The 23,508-nt window shown below is 37.5% G+C and overlaps 1 protein-coding gene across 1 annotated transcript in view; it reads right to left on the reverse strand.

The window, feature by feature from the left end:
- Window positions 1–4,806: 4,806 nt before the first annotated feature.
- The window catches only part of LOC102007926 (ATP-binding cassette sub-family G member 2-like), a 70,966-nt gene continuing 52,264 nt past the window's right edge, over window positions 4,807–23,508 (reverse strand). The window contains exons 11-16 of the mRNA XM_005388161.2: window positions 22,824–22,913; window positions 21,562–21,686; window positions 20,003–20,160; window positions 8,213–8,302; window positions 6,978–7,063; window positions 4,807–5,010 (exon numbers count right to left, since the gene is read on the reverse strand). Of these exons, the coding sequence (XP_005388218.1) occupies window positions 4,863–5,010; window positions 6,978–7,063; window positions 8,213–8,302; window positions 20,003–20,160; window positions 21,562–21,686; window positions 22,824–22,913 (697 nt within the window). The 3' untranslated portion in view covers window positions 4,807–4,862. The remainder of the gene's footprint in view (window positions 5,011–6,977; window positions 7,064–8,212; window positions 8,303–20,002; window positions 20,161–21,561; window positions 21,687–22,823; window positions 22,914–23,508) is intronic.

Here is a 23,508-nt window from a genome sequence, read left to right on the forward strand (position 1 = left end):
TCTCCTAGCCTTAAATTATGTGTTGAAATTTTTGCTGAAATTGTAACTGATTTTTCCTTCATAAGTGATGTATTGCTTTTCTCTAACTGCTTCTTAGACTCTGTTCTTGTTCTGGTTCCAGTTCTGGAATTTTCTCTACAATGTGTTATGGAAATGTTCTTTTCTTGTTGTGGCTACCTGGGGTTCCATATTCCTTACTTATCTTTATGTTACACTCCTTCTCCTTATTTTTAAAGCTTTCTACTATCATTTCAGGTAGCACGTTTTTTACATCATTTGTTTTGCCTTCTGATTCTCCACTAATTCCACTTACTCTTAAATTAATCTTTCCATTGTCCAGTAGCTCTTGGATCCATTTCTCATGTACTCTTTTTAGCTTGTTCCCCTCATTAACTGACCAGCAACAACAGCATTATTTTCTAATCTGATACTCTGTCCTCACATTGGTCCTTCTGCTGCCCATATTTTAACAGAATTTTTAACCTCCTGAATTCTGTTTGGAGCCATTTTCTGGACTGTAATTCTTTCCTGTGCTGGTCATGTATATTTTGCACTGTTCTGTTTTGCTGTTCTATCTTTTTATAAATGTCTACTATGGACTCCCTGGTCATTTTGTTCAATGTTCACAGTACTTGTTTACTTATGTATTCAATGAGCTTGTCAAATGACATGGTTTTTAAATATGCCCTGTTATAAAATCAAAAAATTCAGGAGTATGGCTTTAGGTCTTCTCTCCTTTGATGCCATATGGATTATGTCTGGGGGAGTTAGGAGTTTCCAAGGCATTTTGTTGGCTTTTGTTCTCATGTTTGTTCATTTGCTTTAAGGCTTGTGGTTGATTGTAGTGAAAAGCTTTGTTTCTAGTATGGGGACCTCTTGATTTAATGTACACTTTTCAGTGGTGCCCTCTGGATATGGCCAAATATTTGCCTTTTCCTCTGTCCCTGTATTGGACTACCTTATATCACATGGCTAGAATGTTGTAACTTATTTGGCCCAGTGCCCAGTTTTTCAGGAACTGCCAATAGTATTGGCCATGACCCCAAGGTAATCCAGATATTGGTGTTCCAAGAAAACCAACCAACAACAATAGCTTTGTCAGCTTTGTTGCAGTTATAAAACCAGCATCAATTATAATATCAGCTATAAACCCTAAAGACCAATAAATGACTACACTTAAGCATAGAAGAGAGATCTATAATTATAAGATGAACATTAAGGCAAAAAATCTAAACTATTATTGACCTACTGTAAATGTTTACTAAATGAAATAAAGGTGCCTCTACTATGAATCAAAGAGTATTCAACAGCAATAGAATAATGTTAAGTAACTATCTACAGATTCATAAGGCTTAGAAGTTACATGAAAATGACAGTACAGGTGGGGAACCAGAAAATACAGAAAGCAAACTTTGGAAAATTAGGCAATGTGGTTCAAGAGGGAGGAGAGAAAGTGATATAGGGGCTCCTATTGAGAGGTAACAAAATTAATAGTGATAGAGAACAATTGCTGGAAAGAATTGAAAAAAGAGAAGAAACAAATGCAGAGCAAAAACAACACATAAAGAAAGAGAAGAATGAAGAAAAATTATAGGATAAAATGAGAAAAGGAGGTAAAAGAAACTAAAAGACAAAATGAAAAGGAGAAAAAACCCCAAACTCCACACCCCCAAGACAAAACAATGCCGGAAAGATAAAAATAATATAAAGAAAAATCAAAAACAATTGAGTCAAAGAAAAATTATTGAATGAGTGGTTTCATTCCAAGATCTGCAGCCTTGGGAACCATTCAATCATGATTTTCTGTTCCAAAATTTATGGACTATGGGTTTTTGAGGTACCCTCCCTGCACCAGAGGTCCCTCTGTCCGATTACCCAGATTGTTGTTACTGGCCAAGCCAAGGCATGTGTTTGCTCCTGTTGGTAGATGAGGAACTCAATGAGTCACGTTTTCTGTGCTGGACTTAGTCTGCAGAGCAATGGTACAAGTGGACTGTTGGGTTGAATATCTGCGGTCATGGTGTCTGTTGGATCCCATCTTTCTTCCTCATTGTCCTGGTGCAGGATAAGAGCACTTGGTTAGTTCTCCTAGGCCTGCCATGGGGAAGCAAAATGCAGGGCAGTGTTGGACTTGCTGGTGGTCATGCCCTTGCATTGGGGTGCTGCACATCCTTCCAGGATCTGCATGCTCTTGTGGGAGAGCTCCCATTCCTTTCATGTAACCTTTTATTTTTGTGATTCTCTGAGGTGAAAAGAAGAAGGCCTCAGATTTTTCACTGCTCTCCAAGGGTGTTGGGTGGCACAGTCCAGCTGTGCAGGTCCAAGAAGCACAAGAACAGACTGACACTGGTTGAGAGGGCTCAGAGAGCTCTGAGCAAAGCTTTATTGTACAGCAGTAATTTTAAAGGCAGTTCTCAGTTGGCAAAGCATCAGACCATAACACATGACCTTCTGTTAATCAATTGGTGTAGTAACTTATCAGAAAGCGGTTAGGTCATAGCAACCCTGCAGGCAAGCAGAGGGAACAAAATATTTTTCTCGTAACCTAAATTTAGGTAGAGCAGAGAACAAACAACTCTTGGCTTATGTCCTAGACTGCTCAGGCCTCCACCTGGTGTTTTCATGTCCTTTTCACAGCCAAACGGAGGGGCGTGGCCAGCCTAGGAGAGCAAGAGTTCCTTTCAGTTCTATATACTTGGTGATGCCAAATGAGTCCCTGTGCCTGCAACAGTTGGGCCATGGCCAATTTGGCCAGTTGATAGAGTCCTCTGAAGCCCTGTGTCGGGGGGAAACAAAAGGCAGAGCTGGCCAGAGTGTGGCAGGTGTTTGCTTCCTGGCTCAAATTGCCTGCATGGCGTGGCTCATGCTTCCTGTTGTAAGGTGTCACTCACACTCATCAGTAAGCAGTGCTTTGGGCATTTCCCATCCATGGTATGTCTGGTGCTTCCTCAAGGAACAGTTATTTTTATTTTTTTAAAGCTGGAATTGTACCAAAAATGAAAAAAATGATCATTTTTGATGTTCATATAATGATCCACAAAAAAGATATGTTCTGAAATTGTCATGCGTCTTTTAAAATTAAAGTATCTCTTGATACTAAAAATAAAATGTGAAGCTGTGTTCCCCGACAGACACTGCAGCAGCCTGGCAGAGTGTTCGAAGGTGACTGACTCACAGGGCGTCTGTACTGCTGGGCCCCGGACCCCTTAAATATGAAAACACCTCTCTGAGAAGAAGAGCTAAATGCAATGCGATGTCCTGAACTGGGTCACAGAACAGTGAAACAATATTATTTTTAAAAGTGTTAAAAGTGAATAGAATGTACAGTATAAGTAACAGCAATGTCCCAACACTCATGTTCAAGCTCTGGTTTATATATAGTGTTTCATACGGGCTAAATGTTAACACTGAGGGAATCTGGGCAAAAGCCACATGGGCACTTTCCTCTTATGTTTGCAACTCTTCTGTAAATGTAAAATTATTTGAAACTTAAAAGTTATTAAAAAGCGGTAAGGAGCTGTAAGTCTGCGCTTGTGCGCACAAGAACAGAAAACTGAGCAGAACAGATGCTCTGATAAGAACAGGAAGGAGCACACGTGTGTTCTTTTGGAATAGTCATGGGGGAAGTAGTGAATGGGTGATGGGCAGGAGGCATTTGTTGGAGCTGGTCATGCTTCATTTCTTGACCTGGAGTGATGGTTGTGTGTGTGTCTTTTACAACAGTTTATTGAACTGGACTTTATGGTACACCACACTACCAAGAACAAGAAATCTAAAAACACTTTTGTATTAATGCCAGATACTTCCTTGCTGCTGATGAATGTTCAAGTTCAGAATGATGTAGAAATAAAGTGCTGGAGAAGTAGCAGGGAGACTTGTCCAGGGGTAGATACAACAGTAAACCACAAGTTTAGAATTTCCAGAATGGCAAGGGTGATGGGAATGACTGAGTCTGGTAGTAATCAGTTCTTTAAGGAGGCAGCTGTGCAGAGGCTGCAGTGATCCTGCCTCCAGATGAGGCAGGATCCAGACATGTGTCTTAGCAAAGTTCCCAGCAGATTCTGATACATAGATTATAAAACTACTAAACTGCCCCAGAGGGGAGAAAAGAGAACCAAATGTCCCAGGGATAGTACAAAAACTAAACATCTCCTCAAATAAACCTGATTTATTAGAATTCTCTAGAGAGGACTATCAGTAATTTCCACCAACCTTAACATTATGAAACATATTTTCTACCATATAGTTTTTTAATCCTTGAGTTAACATTGGTTTTGTTTTCCAACATATGTCAGATTTCATTCTTCTAATACAACATTGTTCCTTTTGTTATTTCTAAAAGAGCAGAAGATCACATATCCATAGAATACTATAACTGGAGGGTCACTAGACCACCTATTCATTTGAAAGGTGTGGATATGAATACCAAGGATATTAGTAGTTTGTCAGAGCCTTCTAGAATTCCGTTTTCTTTTTCAGTTCAATACATTAGACTACATCCCCATGATTTTTGTCTAACAACATAATTTAACAAGCAGTTTACAATACCTTATTTTTAGCTTGAGATCTTCCTTATATAACTCAGTTTGCTCTAATTTTGGTGAATAGTTCCATTAAAAATAATTTTTGTTGGCTGGGCGTGGTGGCATACACCTGTAATCCCAGCACTCAGGAGGCAGAGGCAGGAGGATCACTGTAAGTTCAAGGCCAGCTTGCTGAAAACCTTGTCTCAAAAAAAAATTGCTGTTGAACAGCAGTATGACGCCAAGTGACAGAAGACAAAAGGAAACCTTAGGATGCAGAAAATAAATCACAATGTTCCTTTTAATGTGAAAGTAATTCACAGCACATTAAAGGGGAATTTAAAAATGTTTTTTAAAGAAGAACAATTTTAAGAAAGCAATTGTGAAGAAGACAATGATTATAACAGCCAAAGCCACGTGATTCTTCCATAAGCCCCAAGGGGAGAGATCAATACCCAGACTTGTCAGGAATTCTTCACCAGTACATCTGAAATTCAAGACAAAAGGGATATGACTTCTTTCCTAGCATATGTTAAATTTTACTCAATATCATCAGTATTCCTTTGATAAAGAATCCTACAGGTTAACAAAACATTAATAATTATTATTCAATTTATAGTAGCTAAGGGTAATTGAGTGCTTACCATTTGCTAGATACTGTCTAGGCAACTACTCCCTGAAGTGATCCAGAGAGGAGATATAATACACATTTAAAGAAGGAATGGGATTAGGTTTAATAAACTTGGCCTAGGTTACAGAGTGAGATTGTTTTTCTAGCCTCCTCTGATTCAGTTGTTTCCAAATCTGTAATGCTGTTTTCTTCAAAGGAAATATTTATGAAGTATTTTTTATTTTCTTTTGATGAACAATACTGAGAGTTTATCCTATGACACCCACAGTCCTTGCTAAGAACCTCAAAGCTCCTTTTCATTGTGCTGATCTATAAGAAAGCCATCCAGATCCCAGGCTATGAATCCTAAAAGTAGGACAACAGGGAAGCAATAAGGGCTTTGGTTAGATCACATTGTATCAGCTCTTGCGCCAAGACTGAGGAACATCAAAGATTTCAGCTACAAGACCTTTTCAGCAGGCCCAGGTAACAGATTCAAATCTTAGGTAGCTGAAGCACAGTAGGATGCACTTGTCTTGCTACAGATAAAAGAACTCCTGTGCTCAAAATGCCTGTGGTAGCCAAAATTATTGCCTGTTCCCACTCCTGTGCATCTCTTAGAACTAGGCTCTAGTAAAAATGTCTGTAGCCTCTTTTTCCTTTAAAGTAGCTTTGTCCTCACTCTTCTGAGGGTGAGCCTCAGGTGAAGGTAAAGCCTAGGGCAGATCCTCCTTCACTGGTCCCACTTCTTCCCGTCCACTTCCACCTGACCAGCCAGCTGGCAGTAAGTTTTTCTTATAAATTTGCCACACCTGGCAAAGGAAGCAAATTGGGTAGAAAGAATCACTCTTTATATAGGATTTTACAGCCAATAATTCCAAACACAAATTTGCCTCAATTCTAAGAATTCTTTATACACTATGTGAAGTAGAAAATGACTTCTTTAGAGTATATTAACGTCCTGTTCTTTAGAGTTTGAAATGAGCTATTTTGGTTGTTAAGTAAAAAGGCTTTGCTACCTGTGAGCCCAACCTGTGGGCAGTGACAGGAGCTAAAGGGACAGCAACAGCACAAAGGGAGGGAACGCTGCCCAACCACAATCCTGACAATGTTGTTCGCCTCAGGCATCAGAGGACGCCATGCAACAGAAAGAAATATTCTGTCTTCTCACATAAATTAATGCATGAAAATCAAACATTAACAACAGACATGGAAAAGGAAAGTGTCATTAAAATTTTAAAGTAAGATCTTCTAACTTTATTAGAACTGCACCCTTGATTTAATGTCATTATGTAAAAATGAGACTTCCTTAATGTATTGAGATACGGTTTCCTCTCTCTAAAAGATGCATCTTACAGGCCATTTACACACACAGACACACTCAGCTGTGCAAATTTTTATTTCACAGTATCGTCTAATGCCTGAGGGAAGTCGAAGCGCCAAGTCGTGACACCCCCCTTAAACTGCTGCTTCCCTTTCAGCTGTGAGTGGTGTTCACAGAAACCAGAGTCTGTAAGTCCTTGACTCACTGCCAAAGCAGCGCATCTCAGACTCAAATGTCCTCGGCGAAAAAACTGAAACCAACGATCAAAACACCAAAATAGCTTTGAAAGTGTAACACAAGCATTTGTCTGCATTACATGTAATATTTACTGCAGACAGGCACAAGAGTTGTGCAGCATGTCCCCAGGCATTAATGCAGAATAACGCACTCACACAGATGGGGTAAGCCAAGTGCAGAAGGACGCACTCACTGAAAGGACTTACACCAGCAGCAAGCCCAAGGGCTTCCTCCACAGCACCACAGAGGAGCCAGCCCATCACGACACTGAGCACAGACTTACATGACATAGTTGGGACAGACACTGCTCCCAGTTTTATTGAGTCTTTGACAGAAGTTTTGTCCCAAAAGGTCATTGTGCTGCAAAGCCTAAAACACAATGGGAATTAGGGCATGGTAAACATTTTTAAATTTTCCAAGAAATATATCACAATTCCTTCTGAAAACACACCAAGTTTCACATTCACAGTCCTGTCCCAGCAAAGCAACTAGGCTTATTTTCCTGGTCATAAACAGGCCTAGGGGTGGAGGTGTTGCTTTCAGTTGGCCAGGGAGACCACTGGGTAGATTCCCTCAGACGGTAGCTCCATCCTTCCTCTCTCCACTGGATCAAAAACTCAGAAACCCTAACCTTGATGTGATAACAGTGGTGCTCAATGGATAGTATTGGTTCATGGCAACAGTCTTTGGTTCTTCTTTGATTTTATCAAAACCAGCTGCAATTAAGGGAGCTATAAACACACTTATCTAGTAATTTCCTTTGTTGGGAGTTTGAGGCCAGGCTGAGCTAAAAAAAAACGAGTCCAAGACCATCCTGAACTGCATAGTGAAACCCTGTCTCAAAAAGATAAGAAAAAAAAAGAGAGGAGAGGAGAGGAGAAAAGAAAGAAGAAAAGAGAAGAAAAAAGAAAAAATTTCATGCTTTTTCTGCTCACTCTTTTTTTCCTATGACTTGTACTCTGAGTAACACCTTCACTATTACTTAAGATTAAGATACCCAGTGTTTTAACTGTGGCTATTGCTAATTATTTTATTATTTTTTTCTCAGAAATAAGAAAAGTGCTTTTTTACATCTTCTTTATTAGTATTTACTTACATTACATTAAAATTTTAAAAGAAATAAATTTCTTTGGGGTTGATTATCATGCTAAAGCAAATGTGGCTGTGAGCGTTCCATGGTCTTGTTTTTGTTCTTAGGTGAGATGCAAACTATGCATTCGAGTCTCCTACTGTCTCTTTTATTTCCACACTGAAGTGATACACAATAATATGCTTTAATCAATTGGTTAATCTTCTATTTTACTGTGAGATTCACCCCACCCTTCACATCCCCCAGGTTGGAGAGACTAGGGAAAAACCACAGGCCGCTCCCAGATCTTGTGCTAACCACAGTGAACAGGGATTTCTCATCCACTGCTCCTTAGAGCAATGGCCAGGAAAAGCAAATGACCACGGTTTATTTATTTTACTTGTTTCCAGCCTGGGAACCCAGTCAGAAAGATGAACAAGCATAATTACCATCAGACCGTAATGTGGAATACTGATGTACTGAAGCCACGGGAGCTGAGACCCAGTACTTAGGAAAAGGAATGTCATAAACCAAATTACCTACAAAAAAGCAAAAACCATGAATCAAATCAGGTCCAGGGGTTTCAGGAGGAAGTCCAAACAAATTCTTCTTTGAGAACCCTAAAACCTTCAAACTAATACTGTGCAAACTGCTTATGCAGTATTGTTGAGAGAATAATGACAAGAAAAGAATAAAGTATTCACTCAGTACAGACACAATTTTATTTTCTATATTTTAGAGCCAAGTTTAGCTGAATCTTGGGATGTGAAACTGATGAATATGATGGGCCATTTGAGGGCTATTGAGTGTTCTAAAGACATGTCAATCATCTATTCCTCTAAATAGCTTGGCAGTTCTGGAACAGACTAGAACAATCCCCACCATCACATACCCCAGTCTACTTCCTTTCAAAAATAATGTATTATTTAAAAGGTTTGCACTTTATTTCCATAACTAGGGGTCAGAAGCAGATTTTTCATAACCCTAAATCAAGAACTGATAAGCACCATAAAGTGGTAAAATGCAGCAGATGATATGATTAATGTATCCATTTAAAGCTACCCAAAAGCAGTATGACAGTGGTGAAGGACTGCTCAAGATGAACATGTGGCACTATGAGGGTCACATAAAACTTATCCTACCCAGGACAAGGTCTCCTAGGATGTGCAAAAAATATCAATGTTGCTGGTGAGTCTGCAAATATTTAACTTCACTTAACCAAATGTTTAGAATACGGCAGAGCAATTCTAGATACAGTTTCATGACTGTCTTTACAGCTGTTTATAGCCATATTTACATAATACCCTACACTATTCAAATAAATCAGTGAAAACATTTCTATTAACTGAGATATATTTCCTTTAGTGGATCACAAAACAATACTTTCTCAATGATATCTACATTGGTAGTTGCCAAATTCTGAAAAAAAAATTTCAGGTGCTTATAGCAGTGATGGAGAATACTTAAGAGCTTTCAGGGATAACAACCATGCAGCTGTGGCATGCATGCCATAGGTTTGCTAGCACTGACTTGTGGTAATTACATATCATTTAAGGACATGTGTCCTACTGTAGCAGAAGGGATCTGTGTTTTAATAGGCAAAGCATTTCTGTTTAATTGATGTCTTAAGAGAAAATATTCCATTATTGTCATAATGCACCTATGTGAGTGCAAAATAGGTACACGTAAATTAGAACTATGTTGCTATTTTTAAAAAGGATAACCAGATATGTTGATATATGAAATTGCCATGAACCCAGAAAAAAGGTGACTGAGTACTGTAAACTTAGGAATTTTCCAACACAATTTGTCTTGTAGTAGTGCATGTTAATATTACATAAGGATCACTTTGCAAAGTTGGTACATGCATTTAACATATTGTAATCAATGTCAATCCCCTTCCTTCTCACCCCCCTAACTTGGCTCCTCCCCCATTCCAGAACTATTCCTCATGGTTTCCTGTTCTCTCCTTTATTTTAATTATTTGCTTATTAATTTGTGTATTTTTATGTTTTTCACACAAGAGAAAACACGTGACATTTAATTCTCTGTGACTGGCTACTTTCACTTAACATGACGGTTTCTAGTTCCATTCATTTTCCTGCAAGTGACTTGAGTTCATGCTTCTCTATGGCTGAATATTATTCCATTCTGTATATATACACCACATTTTCTTTATCCATTCTTCTGTTAAAGATATGTCACAGATTAGCAATTGTGAATTGCACTGATACAAACATGGCTACACATGTATCATTATAGTAGTACAGTCCATGATTCTTCCTGGAATACCCCATATGCTGGGAAGCTGGGCTAAATTGTATTTCAAATGGTTCAAGAGTCCAGTGGTGGCAAGCCTATGGCACACTTGTTATTTCTTTTTCATTTAAAGCAAAAGATGATAATGTATGAATTGCTTTTTCTAAACTAAAACCTCTGTATTCAGGTTTAACTGCAGTGTTGGCGTCTGCAATAAATAAGTGGGTTTGGGCTTGCTGTTTGTGCACTTGTCTGCAAAAGGTTCACCATCCCTGGTTTAGACTTTTGAGGAATCTCCATGCTTACTTTCAAAGAAGCTGTAGTAGTTCACTTTGCCAGCAGCAATGTAGGCACTTTCCTTTTTTCTCTGCATCCTTGACTGTAGGTGTTCATGTTTGTTTCTGTATGTTTTTTTATTGGCCCACATTTGTATTCTGTGCCAGTACTATACTTCTTGTTTGCAGAGTGGTTTTTTTTGGTTTTAATTGCCTCCTTCCAGCACAGTTTGAAGTCTGGTACAATGATGCCTCCAGTATTACTGCTTGAGTTCAAGATTGCTGTCGGTATTTTGATTCTTTTTTATTTGAAATGAAATTCACAATTGCTGTCTCTAATTTGTTGAAAAATATTGGTATTTTAATCTATACATTGCATTGAATGTATAGATCTATTTTATAACCATTTAAACAATTTTCACACTTCCAACCCAAGAACAAGGGATGGTTTTCCACTGTCTGTTGTCCTCTTCATTTTCTTTCTACAAAATGCTGTAATTTTCACTAAAGAAAGCTTACATCTCTTTGGCTGATTTGTATTCATTTAATTTTTGAAGTTTTGTGAAAATTTTTGGCATGATGCGTTTTCACATCTTCAACGGCAGCCCTCCAATGGGCTGTCCTCCGTTCCGGTCCTCAGCCTCGGATCCCGCGGACCCGGCCCTCCCCACCAGAGAAGCCTGGCCCTGCCACCCGGACCCAGCGTGTAGTGCCCGGCAGCTGCCCTGAACTGGGGCGCCACGCGGATCCACAGCAAAGGGTCATTCCAGGGTGCAATCCAAGTCAAAAATGAAAAGAACAGATCATCTCTGAAATCTCTTAAAAGTAATAACAGATCAGAAAAATCCAAATATAAACCACTCTGGGGAAAAGTATTTTACCTTCACTTGCCGTCTGTCGCCTTATTTGAAAAACTGCAAAAGGACATAAAGGACTTAGGAGGGTGAGTTGAAGAATTTCTCAGCATATCAGTTATCTTATTTTGAATAAAAAGGAAGTAAAATTTGTGCAAACACTGAGTCGAATTTCTCCTGTACCAAGTCCAGAATCTGCAGAAACCACTTCACCTCCTCCAAGTCATGATGGAAGTTCATGTAAGACTCCAGACACGATGTGTTTAAGCAGAGGAAAATTATTAGTCTGCAAAGCGATCAAGGATCATGACCTTATTCCTTCAAATAGTATATTACCAAATGCCTTATCATGGGGAGTAAAAATTCTGCATATTGATGATATTAGATGCTACACTGAATAAAAGAAAAAAGAGCTGTACGCACACAAGAAATCAAGCATTTCTGTAAGAGATGTGGGGAAAATGTTAATATTGGAACACAAAAAACAAGAACAGGAAGACTCAAACGGCCTTTTGTAAAAGTCGAAGATATAAGTCAGTTTTATAGGCCATTTTATCTTCAGCTTGCCAATATGCCTATAAGAAACTATTCTGTTCAGAAGCCCTGCAGTCCATTTGATGTAGATAAGCTATATAGCATCTAAAAGCAAACTCAGGTTAAACTAAGAATCCAAACGGATGGCAACAAATGTGGTAGAACCCCAATTCAACTCCCACTGAAAGAGAAGGAAGAAAAGGATATTGCGAATGTTGCTTACAGAAATATGAATATCTTGAAACTGTAAATGTGATTTTTATATTTAGGGATTGCTGATTTTTAAACTGTGAATGTATTTGCTATTTAAATTTTAGCTTCATCTGACTATGGTTTATAACTTGACAATTATATCTTTTTTATTTTTTGGTTTTGGGTTACTCTGTTTTGTTTTGTAGTGCTGGGGATTAAACCCAAACCTTCCACTGAGCTACATCTTCATCCCAGAATATTTTAAATTTTAAGAACACAAAGGAAGAAAATAAATACTGAAAAATAATTTTAATCATTCAGTACTGACTGAGTACCTACTGTGCACTACTCATTGTGCTGGGTTAATAGCATTTGACAAAAAAGACCAGTTCCCTACCCTTGTGAAAATTACATTCTGGGGAATGAGGGAGAAAGAAAATAAATTGAGTATATAGAGTGTATATTGAGTATCTGCAGAGAATATTAGAACAGTGCTATGAAGAAGCAGAAAACAAGAATGGAGATGTTGCTTTTTTTTTAGAAAAGGGATATCTGTTTGACAGATGGTATCTGTTTGGTTTTTTTGTTTGTTTGTTTTTGTTTTTTGGGGTTTTTGTTTGTTTGTTTTTTCCTCTGGTACCAGGAACCAAACTCAAGACTTCGTGCTTGCCAAGTAGGCGCTGTGCCGCTGAGCTAAATCCCCAGCCCCAACACCCCCGACAGATGACATCTGAATGGAGAACTGAGATAACAAGACATGCAAGTATTAAAATAAGAGGAAAAGCCCTAAACTGATAGATGAGCTCAAAAAACACCTAGTAGAGGCCTGAGTTGAGCAGTGACAGAGGAAGTGCTTAAGCTATGGCCCAATTGTGGATGTATTTTAAAGGTAGGGGTAAGACGATTTGTTTGTGGATTTATTGACTGTGGAAGGGAATGGCAAGTCAAAGTGGCTATATTTTGGGCATAAGCAATTTAAAAATTGCTCATTATTTACTAATAGGAAGAGAATAATTGAGGAAAAGTAGAAATTTTTCAAAGTAGTAGAAAGAGAAATAAAATAGATGAATGGGCATGTGAAATAAAGAGAATTCTAAAGATGGGAACCATTACAATTTTAAGCTGATGAAAAGAGAAGGAGGTTTGGATCCACGTTTGACGGGTTCAGATCCTGGCTTTCTGTCCACGTGACCTTGGGCAAAGTCAGTGCTTATTAATGTTAGCTGTTATTATTTGAATTGTTAACTTTTAGAATAGTAGAAGGTGAGCACAGTGGTGCATGCCTGTAATCTCAGCATTTGGGAGGCTGAGGCAAGAGGATCACTGTGAGTTTGAGTTGGCCTACACAGCTTAGCAAGACCTAGTCTCAATAAATAAAAAAAAGTGTCTTCATACTCTTATAAGGATTTAGTCTTAAGACTTTTTAATGACCTAAAACGCATTAGTATTTCTTTTGTGGTTTTCTTGTATATTTATATAATAAAGGAAAAAGTATAGTTGCTTTAAAGTTGCACTTACTCAGCAGTTGAAATATCTCAGAAGTAATCTAGAGTGGATGTTTCCCCTAATAGTGGTTTCTGATCCTGATTTAATGCTTAGAAAATATTGGGGTATAAAAAAAAAATGAAAAAGCAGTCCACTGGTTGCTATAAAGAAGGAAATTTAGTAGAAGTAAATGTTGGGAATGAAATTTAAGATCATGTCTCTTAACAGTTTCTCATTCATGTTTCTTAGTTATTAAGAATAAAATATTTGTTTTCTTGGGGTTTTTTTGGTTTTGGTTTTGTTTTTAACCTTAGGTTTCAGAATGATTCGGGTCTGCCTTGCCAAGGGACTCATTTAACAAATATTTTTCAGTACTGGAGATAAATCAAACAAAACAGACATTCCCTACCTTTATACATCTTATGGTCTGGCGGAGAAGATAGTCATAACATGTATTTGCAAGTGTTGTGGGTAACATAAAGTATAAAGGTATAAAGTACAAGAGTAATAAATACAGAGGTGAGCAGTTGAGAGCATAACTCAGTGGAGAATGTATGCACGGGTGCGTGAGGCCCTGGATTCAATCCCAAAAAATAAGTAAGTAGAAAATAGATGAATTACTTAATTTAGAATGTCAGAGAAGGCCCAACCGAGAACCTGACATTTAAATCAAGACCTAAAAGATGAGTAAGAGCAACTAAGTAGAAATAGAGCAGCTGGGCATGGTAGCACACACCTGTAACCCTAGCTGAAAGTTCAAGGCCAGGCTGGATTACATAGTGAGACCCTTACTCTCCCACAAAAAAGAGGAATTACATAAAAATTAGGGATAATTTATGTTAATAAATGATTTTTTCCCTTCCCAGAGTATGAACTGAGTCTGCACTATGAGATTTGGTATTCCTTTTTAAATTTTAATCATTTCTCAGTTTTTTACATTATTAGGCTATGTAATTTGTACGGAGAAAATTTTACAATTTTGTGACCAGTAGAGAATTTTGGTTTTGGAAGTGAAATCAAACTGTCAAAGTTTTAAATTAAGATGAAGCTAAGGAAACAGAAATAAGGTTCCATTGTCATCTTAGTACAGGTTTCTAATCAATTGACAGAGAGATGACAGCATTAATCTGAAGTCATTCAGAAAGACTTCGTTCCTGGGAGTTTAACTCTAGTATGCTATGAACTTGGCTACTTTTGTTTTGGGTCACTTTTAACATAGAGAACAACTTCTCTATTCTGCATTGTGAGTGTTGCATAATTGAGATAGTTTGTTAATTCTCGAATGTTTTTCTTCACTTATGAGTTTTATTTTTAAAAAAACTCACACCACTTAATGTGGTTTTGGGTTTTTTTTGGATTTTTTTAGCCTTCCTTATAGACTATTATGTGTTTTGGATTCTTATATGTTAATTTTAATATTTCAGTGAGTATCCTATAAGCCCTAACTTAAATGTATGAAGTAGTATAGTGAAAGGTGTGTTCCTTACATACTTGCAAACATGTAAATTTGAATATTAAATGTTAGTGTTGTTTTTCTTCAAAAAAGAAAATTTGTCTGATTTCTTCCTCAGTGGGTTCATCATTGATATACAAGAACAGCAGTTTATTTTTGGGCATTGATTTTGTGTCCTACCACTTTGCCCAACTTGTTTCTCAGATCTAAAAGACCTCTGGTGGGCATGTTGGGTACTGCTTGTAAAGAATCCAACAAAAAGGAATAATTTGACTTCATTTTCCTATTTATATCCTTTTTCTTTCTCTTTGCTGACCTGACTACAATTTCAAGCTCTATATTGAATAGGAGCAATGACAATAGATACTCTATTCTCCTCCAAGTCCTTAGAGAAAATTCTTTTTGTCACCCCCCATTTAATATGATGCTTGCTGTGAGTCTGTCATGTGTGGCTTTTGTCATCCTGAAGTAAGGTTACTTTGATACCCATTTGTGATGGAATTTTTAGGGTAAAGGAGTGAGTGCTGGATTTTGTCAAAGTCTTTTCCAACATGCACTGAAATAATCATAAGATTTTTATTGTTGATTCTATTTATGTGATACATTATATTTACTGATTTACACATGTTGAACCATTCTTGCATTCTTGAGATAAAATCAACTTGATCTTGATAGATGATTTATTTAATGGGTTATTATATTCTGCCAGTGAGGGCCTAATTGAGGATTTTTACACCTATGTACATGAAGCATTCTGGTCTGTAGCTTTTCCATTTTTGTTGAGCCATTATCTGGTTTTGGTATTAGGGTAATGCTGCTGTCATAGAATGACTTTGGGAGAAAACATGTACTTTCCATTTCATGGAAAAATTGGGGGAAGCATTGGTGTTAGTTCAATGCTAAAGGCCTGATGTTATTCAGCTACAAATCCATCTGATCCAAAGTTTTTCCTAATTGGAATTGTTTCATACTACTTCAAGCTCATCACTTGTTATTGAGAAGTTTAGGTTTTGTATATATTCTTGGTTCATCTTAGGTACTTCATATGTGTCTAGGAATTTAACTATATTTTACAGATTCTCTAAGTTGTTGGAACATAAATTATGAAAGTCACTTATGATGATCCTCTGTATTTCAATGCTGTCTGCTGTAATTTCAAATTTTTATTTCTAATTTTCTTATTTTGGGCATTGTCTCTCTTTTGGTAGATTTTGCTAAAGGTTTGTCAACATTCTTATTCTTTCAGAGAAATAAGTTCTTGGTTTGCAGATTCTGATTTTTTAAAGTTTTAATCCAATTTACTTCTATAATTCTTGTAATTTTGTTTGTTCTGCTGGATTGAGATTTGGTTTATTCTTTCTTTTCTAGGAACCTGAGATGCACAATTAGGTTATTTACTGGTCCTTGCTCTATTTGTCTAATGTAGGCACTCATAACTATAAACATCCCTCTTAGCACATTCACAATTTCTCATATGTAGTATTTCCAGAACAATTTGCTACTAGGAACTTTTAAATTTCTCCAGATTTCTTCAGTAACATAATGATCATGTAAGAGGTTATTATTTTATTTTTATGTTTTCATAGTTTCTGTGGCTTGTTTTGCTGTTGATTTCTAGTTTTATTTGATGGTGATCTTATAGAATGTTTGAGATTATTTCAAAGGTATTATATTTACTAATATTTTTTCTTCTTTATTTTAAAGATAAAAGAATGAAAACATATTAACAAACACAAAGATGTAAACGAAACAACATAAAAACAATAAAAGCATTACAGAATTTCAGACAAGGTGATGGGAAGTTAACAATGGCTCTTGTATTACATATTGTTATCTTCAAATTGGTTACTCAGATAAACAAATATAGGCATGTAAGATGAATCAAACAATTAAACATTAACCATTCCTTTCAGTAAACCAATAGAAATTAGTACTACAATTCTCTTAGATATCTTTTGTATGCATATATATTTTTCCCTTCTTTTTCTCTTTTCTCTCATCCCAGTTGTTCTATCTTTTTGAGCAGTTTATTTCCCTTTAATAATATCTATTGTACTTTTTAGATTTTACTTACTTTTTCAGTTCTTACACTAGGAAGTGTCTTGGTTACTTTTCTCTCATTGCTGAGACAAAATACCCAGCACCCAAAATTAAGGAAGGAAAGGCTTGTTTACCTCACAGTTTGTGGAGGTTTCAGTTGGCTGGTTCCAAGGCATAGTGGCACATGGCAGAGGGCTACAGTTCCTGGTGGCAGAAAGCAGCAAAAGCACCAAGAGCAAAAGGAAGGAATGGCAGCAAGCAGCCTCTTTCTTTCCCTTACATATGCAAACTATCTGCCCCAGGGCATGTGTAGCACTCACACCCATGAATCAATCATAAACTCTAAAAGTCTGCCCCATGACTGCATGAGGCTTTCGGAGGACATCCAGAACCAGACCATAACAGGGAGACAATAAAATGTTCACACATGTGAGTCTGATTTATTTCACTTATGAGTATGGTCTCTAAAATGTGGTCTGTTTTGAGAAGGTTCTGGAGCATGTTGAAAAGAGAATGTATTCTATTGATGTTTGATGAAATACTCTACATACCAGTTAAGCCCATTTGATCTACAGTGTAGTTTATTTCCAATGTTTCATTGTTGATTGTTTTTTGCTTCACTTATTTATGATAGTGGCTTGCTGAAATTGGCCACTGTGATTGTACTGGAACCTCTGTCATTTTATGTCTCATAGTGCTGGATTTTGGCATGCTGATATTTATGATTGTTACCTCTTCCTGATGGGTCATTTCCTTTACTAGGATGTAGTGTCTTTTTTCATCTACTCTGGCCAGTTTTGGATTAACATCTACCTCATCAGATATGAATGTAGCTACCCCTTCTTACTTTTGAGGTGCTATGCTTTAAAATTTCATTTTCCATGCTTTTACCTTAGTGTACTTCGTGCAAACAACATATGGACGGACCTTGTGTTTGGATCCAATTTTACAGTCTGTCTTTTAGTTAGAGTTACAATTATTAACATTGAATATTACTGTATTATTGAAAGCTGTGTACAAGTTCTTGTCACTTTCCTGTTTTCCTTGTGTTTGATTCCTTTCTATTATTTATTCTTTTATCATTTCTTTCATTGAGGTTAATTTTTCCCCTTTGTCTCTCAACTGTTGTCTTTTGATTTGTATTGAGGATTCCCTTAAGTATTTCCAGCAATGCTAGCACGGTAAACAAGAATTTGTCTAGTTTATATCTATCATGGAAGGTCTTTATTTTCCCTTTGATTTTGAAGGATTCTTTGCAGGACACAGTCATCTGGGTTAGCAATTAGTTTCTTTGTTAAGTCTTGAAAAATTTCATTGCAAATCTTCCTTACCCTTAAGTTTTCTTGTGAGAAATCTATTGTTCTTCTGATAGAGTTGACCTAATGAATGATTTGGTACTTCTCTTAACAGCTTCTAATATTGTTTTGTTGTTGTTCCCAACTTCTGGTATTTTGACTGTGGTGTGTTATGGAGAGGCTCTCTCCTGGTTGTGTCTATGTGTGGTTCTAAATGTATCCTTTCACAGGTATTAGTGACAATTCCCAACTTTAGGAAAATTTCTACTGTAATTTCATTGAATATATATCTTTAATCAGTTCTCCTTTATTTCGCACCTTATTCTGGGCCAACAGACTCTAAGTTCATTCTTTTAGATTTATGCAGGAAGTCTTTGTAGTTGGATCAGTGCTGCTCGTTCCTTTTTTCTTCCACCCTTACTGTGTGTTCTAGCACTTCTATCCTATTTGTGGCCCCAGATATTCTATCTTCTGACTGACCTTGTCTACTATCTACACTTTCAATGGAGATTTTTATTTAGTTTATTGTTTTCAACTTCAAGATTTCTATTTGGTTCTTTTTGAAAACTTCTGTTGCTTACTGAAAGTCTTTTAAATTCTGCATTATCTTTAACTAATTTAATTGCTTTTCATACCTTCTTTGAGTTCATTGGTCAATGTAGTTATTAGTTTGTTCAACTATTTATCTGTCTATTGATCATACTGGCCATTCTGATTATCAATTTTTAAACTTTTGTCTCTAATTTCATCTACTTTATCATATTTGGTATTAGTTTTTGCAGAGCTGTGTATTTGTGCAGGTATCTTGTTGCCTTCTTTTCTCATTTTAGTTCTATCTCTGTGTTGAAGTTTGGAATTCAGTTTGGCAACATATTTCTTCTGCTGAACTGGAGGGGTTGTAAGTGGTTAGCTCTTCCTGATGTGCCCCGTATTATAGGTACAGCTCCTCAGGAATGTTTCCACTCCTCTTTTTCTGGATACTCCTAACACTGCTGGACAGAGTCTAAACATTTTTGGAATTGCTAAAATCCAAGATGGAGATATTTCATTAAAAAGTGCCCTATCTATTAATCCCAAAAGATGTGATGTGTTGCTAATAGTGTACTGGGACCGAAGTGACTAGTCCTCTTATGTACCTAGGAGATCCTATGTATGATTCTTCTTGTTGCTGTCAAAGTTGCCTCCTCTCCTATGTGAAGTGACCCTGAGAGTCTATCAGCCCATAGCTGAGCCTGAGAGCTTGTTCTTTACCTATCAAGGCCCATGCCTAGAATGTACTTCAAGAAAGTACAACTGAGCAGTAAAAGTTTAACTTATCAGTAGGTTTTAAAGAATCTTTTACAAATTATGAAAAGCATTCAATGGACTTCCCATACTGCACAAGTTTAACTCATCATAGAACTTAACTTTCACCCTGAAGAGGAGTAAATCCAACAAAAATCCACCTCTGTTCTGGTTAATAAACAGAATTTCTCTAATGCTAACACAAAATGCAAGCAGATAATCTAGCATTTTTATGAAGGAAATTGGCAATCATAATTCTGTTTTTTGAGTTTCTAGTTTATGAAGGTTTAGTAATATGTCAAAAGAACTGTACTTATAAAAGCTAATCAATAAGGACATATTAACTAAATCACAAAAACTACATTAGAACAGAGGCCAAAAACAGTTGTATATGAGTATTGAGGAAAGCTGTTAAATTCCCTCATAAACTTTATTTCAACTTATGATTTCCTGAAAGCATCATATTCCCATATAAAGAATCCTCAAAGCAAAATATACACAATGGACGAATGTATAGGAAGGAACAATGGAAAACTTTCTCTGTCAGACTTGCACAGTTTCTACTCACCAGGGTAAACTGAAAGTATTTTTCTGTGCAAACTGTTAGTATGGGCAGCAGCACATTCTGACCTACTGTCATGGCCAGTGCCACAGAATCAGCTGAACAAGCCACCATCCAAAGGGTAAGCATCATAATGAAGAAAGCCCCCACTGCTGGTTTCAAGCCTTCGAAAGGAGAGAAGAGATTAGTCCATCAGCCTGCATTGTTGTATGTTTGTGATGGTTTCTTGTGCAAACAGCATTACAACATTCTGAGAAACTAATACCAGAAAGTTTGAAAAAGTAACCAACTAACCAGGTATGCTATCTCACCAATTTTATTGTTCCTTGCATGTAAATGTAGAAACTTATCATAGAGTTTTCTTCTCACACTTACTCCAAAGGCACTTTTCCACATAGCACCTGTGTTCAAGTATATGTAATTACGAAAAATAGCTGATTCCTCAGATGGAGAGTTAGGAGCAACTAAATTGGTCTGAATTCTGCTGTCTTCTCTCATCAATGGCACATTCATTTAAGCAGACATTTCCACAGTGCTTGTTTTATACACTGCATGGGTGTAGAAACTAGGATCAGAATTACATAACCTCAGAGTAGTTTTAACATCTCCAAAAAAGGAGAGTGTTTCAATAATTTAAGACTCTAGGGAAAAAACACTACGAACTCTGCAGTGGAGAATAGCGCATTTAAGTTTCACAAACTACTTTGACAGCAATAATGATCTGTTGCTATAGGTTAAACAGCTGGAAGATTGGAAACAAATGCAATAATAGCAATCAAAACTCTATGTGTTTGTATAATATTCCTAATTTTTATGATATACACAACATTTATAAAATTAAAGGCTTAAGCTCTATTAGTGACTATATCTTCCTGTTGTATTACATAAAAGGTATTTCTCATTTGTGTGTATGTGTGCACACTCACACTTGTGCAATGAGTCAGTGGTCAATACTGAATACTGTATCAATGAATCTTTATACATCCATGAAACAAGTATGTCCATGAGTTCAATAAATCCCAAAGTCATCTTCTTTCTTTCATTGGACAATGGGAGGCAGAGAGAATACATGTGTATAATGAAATAGATATATATGTACATATAGGTATTTTTATAATTGAATACATGTAATGAGATATAGATTAAAAGATATTAATAGAGATATTTAATTTGTTACCTACCTATCTAAATTTTATTTTTACTATGATATATGTTGAGAGATATAGAAAAACTAAAAACAGTTATGGAATAAATATCCCAACTTTTCAAGATAGTCTCAAAAAATCTTATACATTCTTCCCATATTTGTTTATGACTCACAGTAAATGTGTGGCTTAATAAAATATAATTCTATAAATAGTTTCGAATTTTCAGTTGGAAAAAGTTTTGGAAAAATATTCACATTGAATAGGTATTTTAAAGGGTGCATGCCTGGTGATTACATGCTTACCTAGTTTGTTGCTTGGTCTGCAGTTTTGAGAATCATAAATATAATCACAAAATGAAATTGGCTTCACCTCACACACTGAAGATTAAAGACAGAATCTCTTTATTATGTTACTTACCTATCATGACGTATAGTACACAAGTAAAAATGAAACTTTGCAACAACCTCCTGGGTACCAAATCACACAACAGTTTTCCCAGGAAATAAGATGACACTCTGTAGTATCCACTCTTATACTCGTGTCTATAGGAGACAAACACAGAGTACACATCCCTGATGATTTAGTAAGGCACAAGCGAGCAGAGGAGACTCTTTCTCTACAGGTTTCTGTGTGCCATGACAGCTTCCCACACCCTCCACGCCCCCTCCCACTCTCCACGCTCTCAGATGCCAGCAGTGCTGGGCATCAGCCCAGGAGGCTCTCATTGGGGCCCTCTCTCACTGCAGAGCCCCTTCTGCTGTCACCCTCACTGTCCTCAGAACCCTCCCTGTGCACAGTCTGTGTCACCACTCTCCTCAGAGGCGTTGCTTCTGCTCTAATGCTGGCTCTTCATGAAGAGCAGGGCTCTTCTTGCCTCACTTCTGGCTACAAGGAAGGTGACATCACTATTCTCCAAGACCTCAAATGCAGCTGAAGATCATTATTCTGTTTTTACGTCTACTACCCCCAGTTAAAAAAAAAAAAAAAACTTCTTCTTTTAATAATTACACTTCTAACCTACACAGTCCTGTCAGCCACCAAATCCTAATCCTTCCTTCCTGACATCTTTCTCTCATAAAATCTCAACTCTTCCACTACTCTCTTCCTTGCTTCCTTCTATGATGATTCCTGTCCCTGGCATGTAAATAGGGGCAAAGCTTTTCCACCTATGAAAAACACAAGAAACCAAACCATTCTCCTCTACTGTAAAGCAGCCTGTTGGTTCTTTCCAGTGCCCCCACACACCTAGGGTTTAACTTGGTCACATTCTTTGTCATCTTTACCCTCCAACTCCAACTCACTGAGGGACCCACAGCTTAATCTCTTCTCAGCCCCTCAGCCTTAACCAAAGACATTTCAAGATCTTTACTACCACTGTCTCAGCATTTAGATTTGCTGAGCATGCTTTAAACTTGATACTCTTTTACCTGGGTATCAGTTCCTACACATTCTTGCTCTTCTCCCCTATCTGTGGCTGATTTTTTTCAACAAGTATTGGTAAATCCCATGAAAATTTAAAATCTCATGTTAAGAGATAAATATTTATAATTTGTAATTTTGAACTGAACAAAGAAATACATGAAAAAGAACTGGTAATCCTCATGCTGAATTCCTAGCCGTATTCTGGATGTAAGCATTTGTGCAACATCCTCTGATGCCCCAGACAGAGCCTTACTCACATAAAGAGAGTCTTCTCCTCCAGAAAGAGCGATATGGCAGTGAAGAAGCTAAAAATAAAGCAAACTATCACCATGTGGAACATCCAGACTCTGTCAGGATAAAGCAGAAAGGAAAAGCACCACAGTTACTTAAACACGCTTAGATCAGTTTTCTACTTAGAGGACATTTTCCAGAAATAATGTAATATTCTATTGATCATAAAATTTTGTTGTTTTTAATTCCCTTTAAAATAAAATGAGAGCCGCGCGCACCTTGTGCGGAGACAGCGAGCACCCCGGGAGCGGCAGGGCTGGTGGGTTCGAGCTTGTGCTGGACGCACACCACCACGATTCCCAGCTGAAACACGTGGAGAGGGCCAGGTACCTCCCATCTGATCCCTGAGGGTAGAACTCGCGAACAAAGACCCCGCAGACATTACAGACTGAGGTGCCGCAGCACAGAGACCCAGGGCACGGGCAGGGCGAGCAGGATCTCTGAGCCGGCGGAACAGGCTCCCCCAGCCCTGTGCGCCTTGCGCGGAGACAGCGAGCACCCCGGGAGCGGCAGGGCTGGTGGGTTCGAGTCTGTGCTTTGCCTTTCCCAAGACCCTCCAGCGAGTCAAAGGCTGGGGAAGTCTGTGACTGCTACCCATCTGGGCTGCATCTGCTTCCTGTATGAGTCCTGAACTGAGTAGAGACATAGATT

The sequence above is a fragment of the Chinchilla lanigera genome, unplaced genomic scaffold (assembly GCF_000276665.1).
Source record: "Chinchilla lanigera isolate Chin_1 unplaced genomic scaffold, ChiLan1.0 scaffold00032, whole genome shotgun sequence".
In the NCBI taxonomy this organism is placed as follows: Eukaryota; Metazoa; Chordata; class Mammalia; order Rodentia; family Chinchillidae; genus Chinchilla; species Chinchilla lanigera.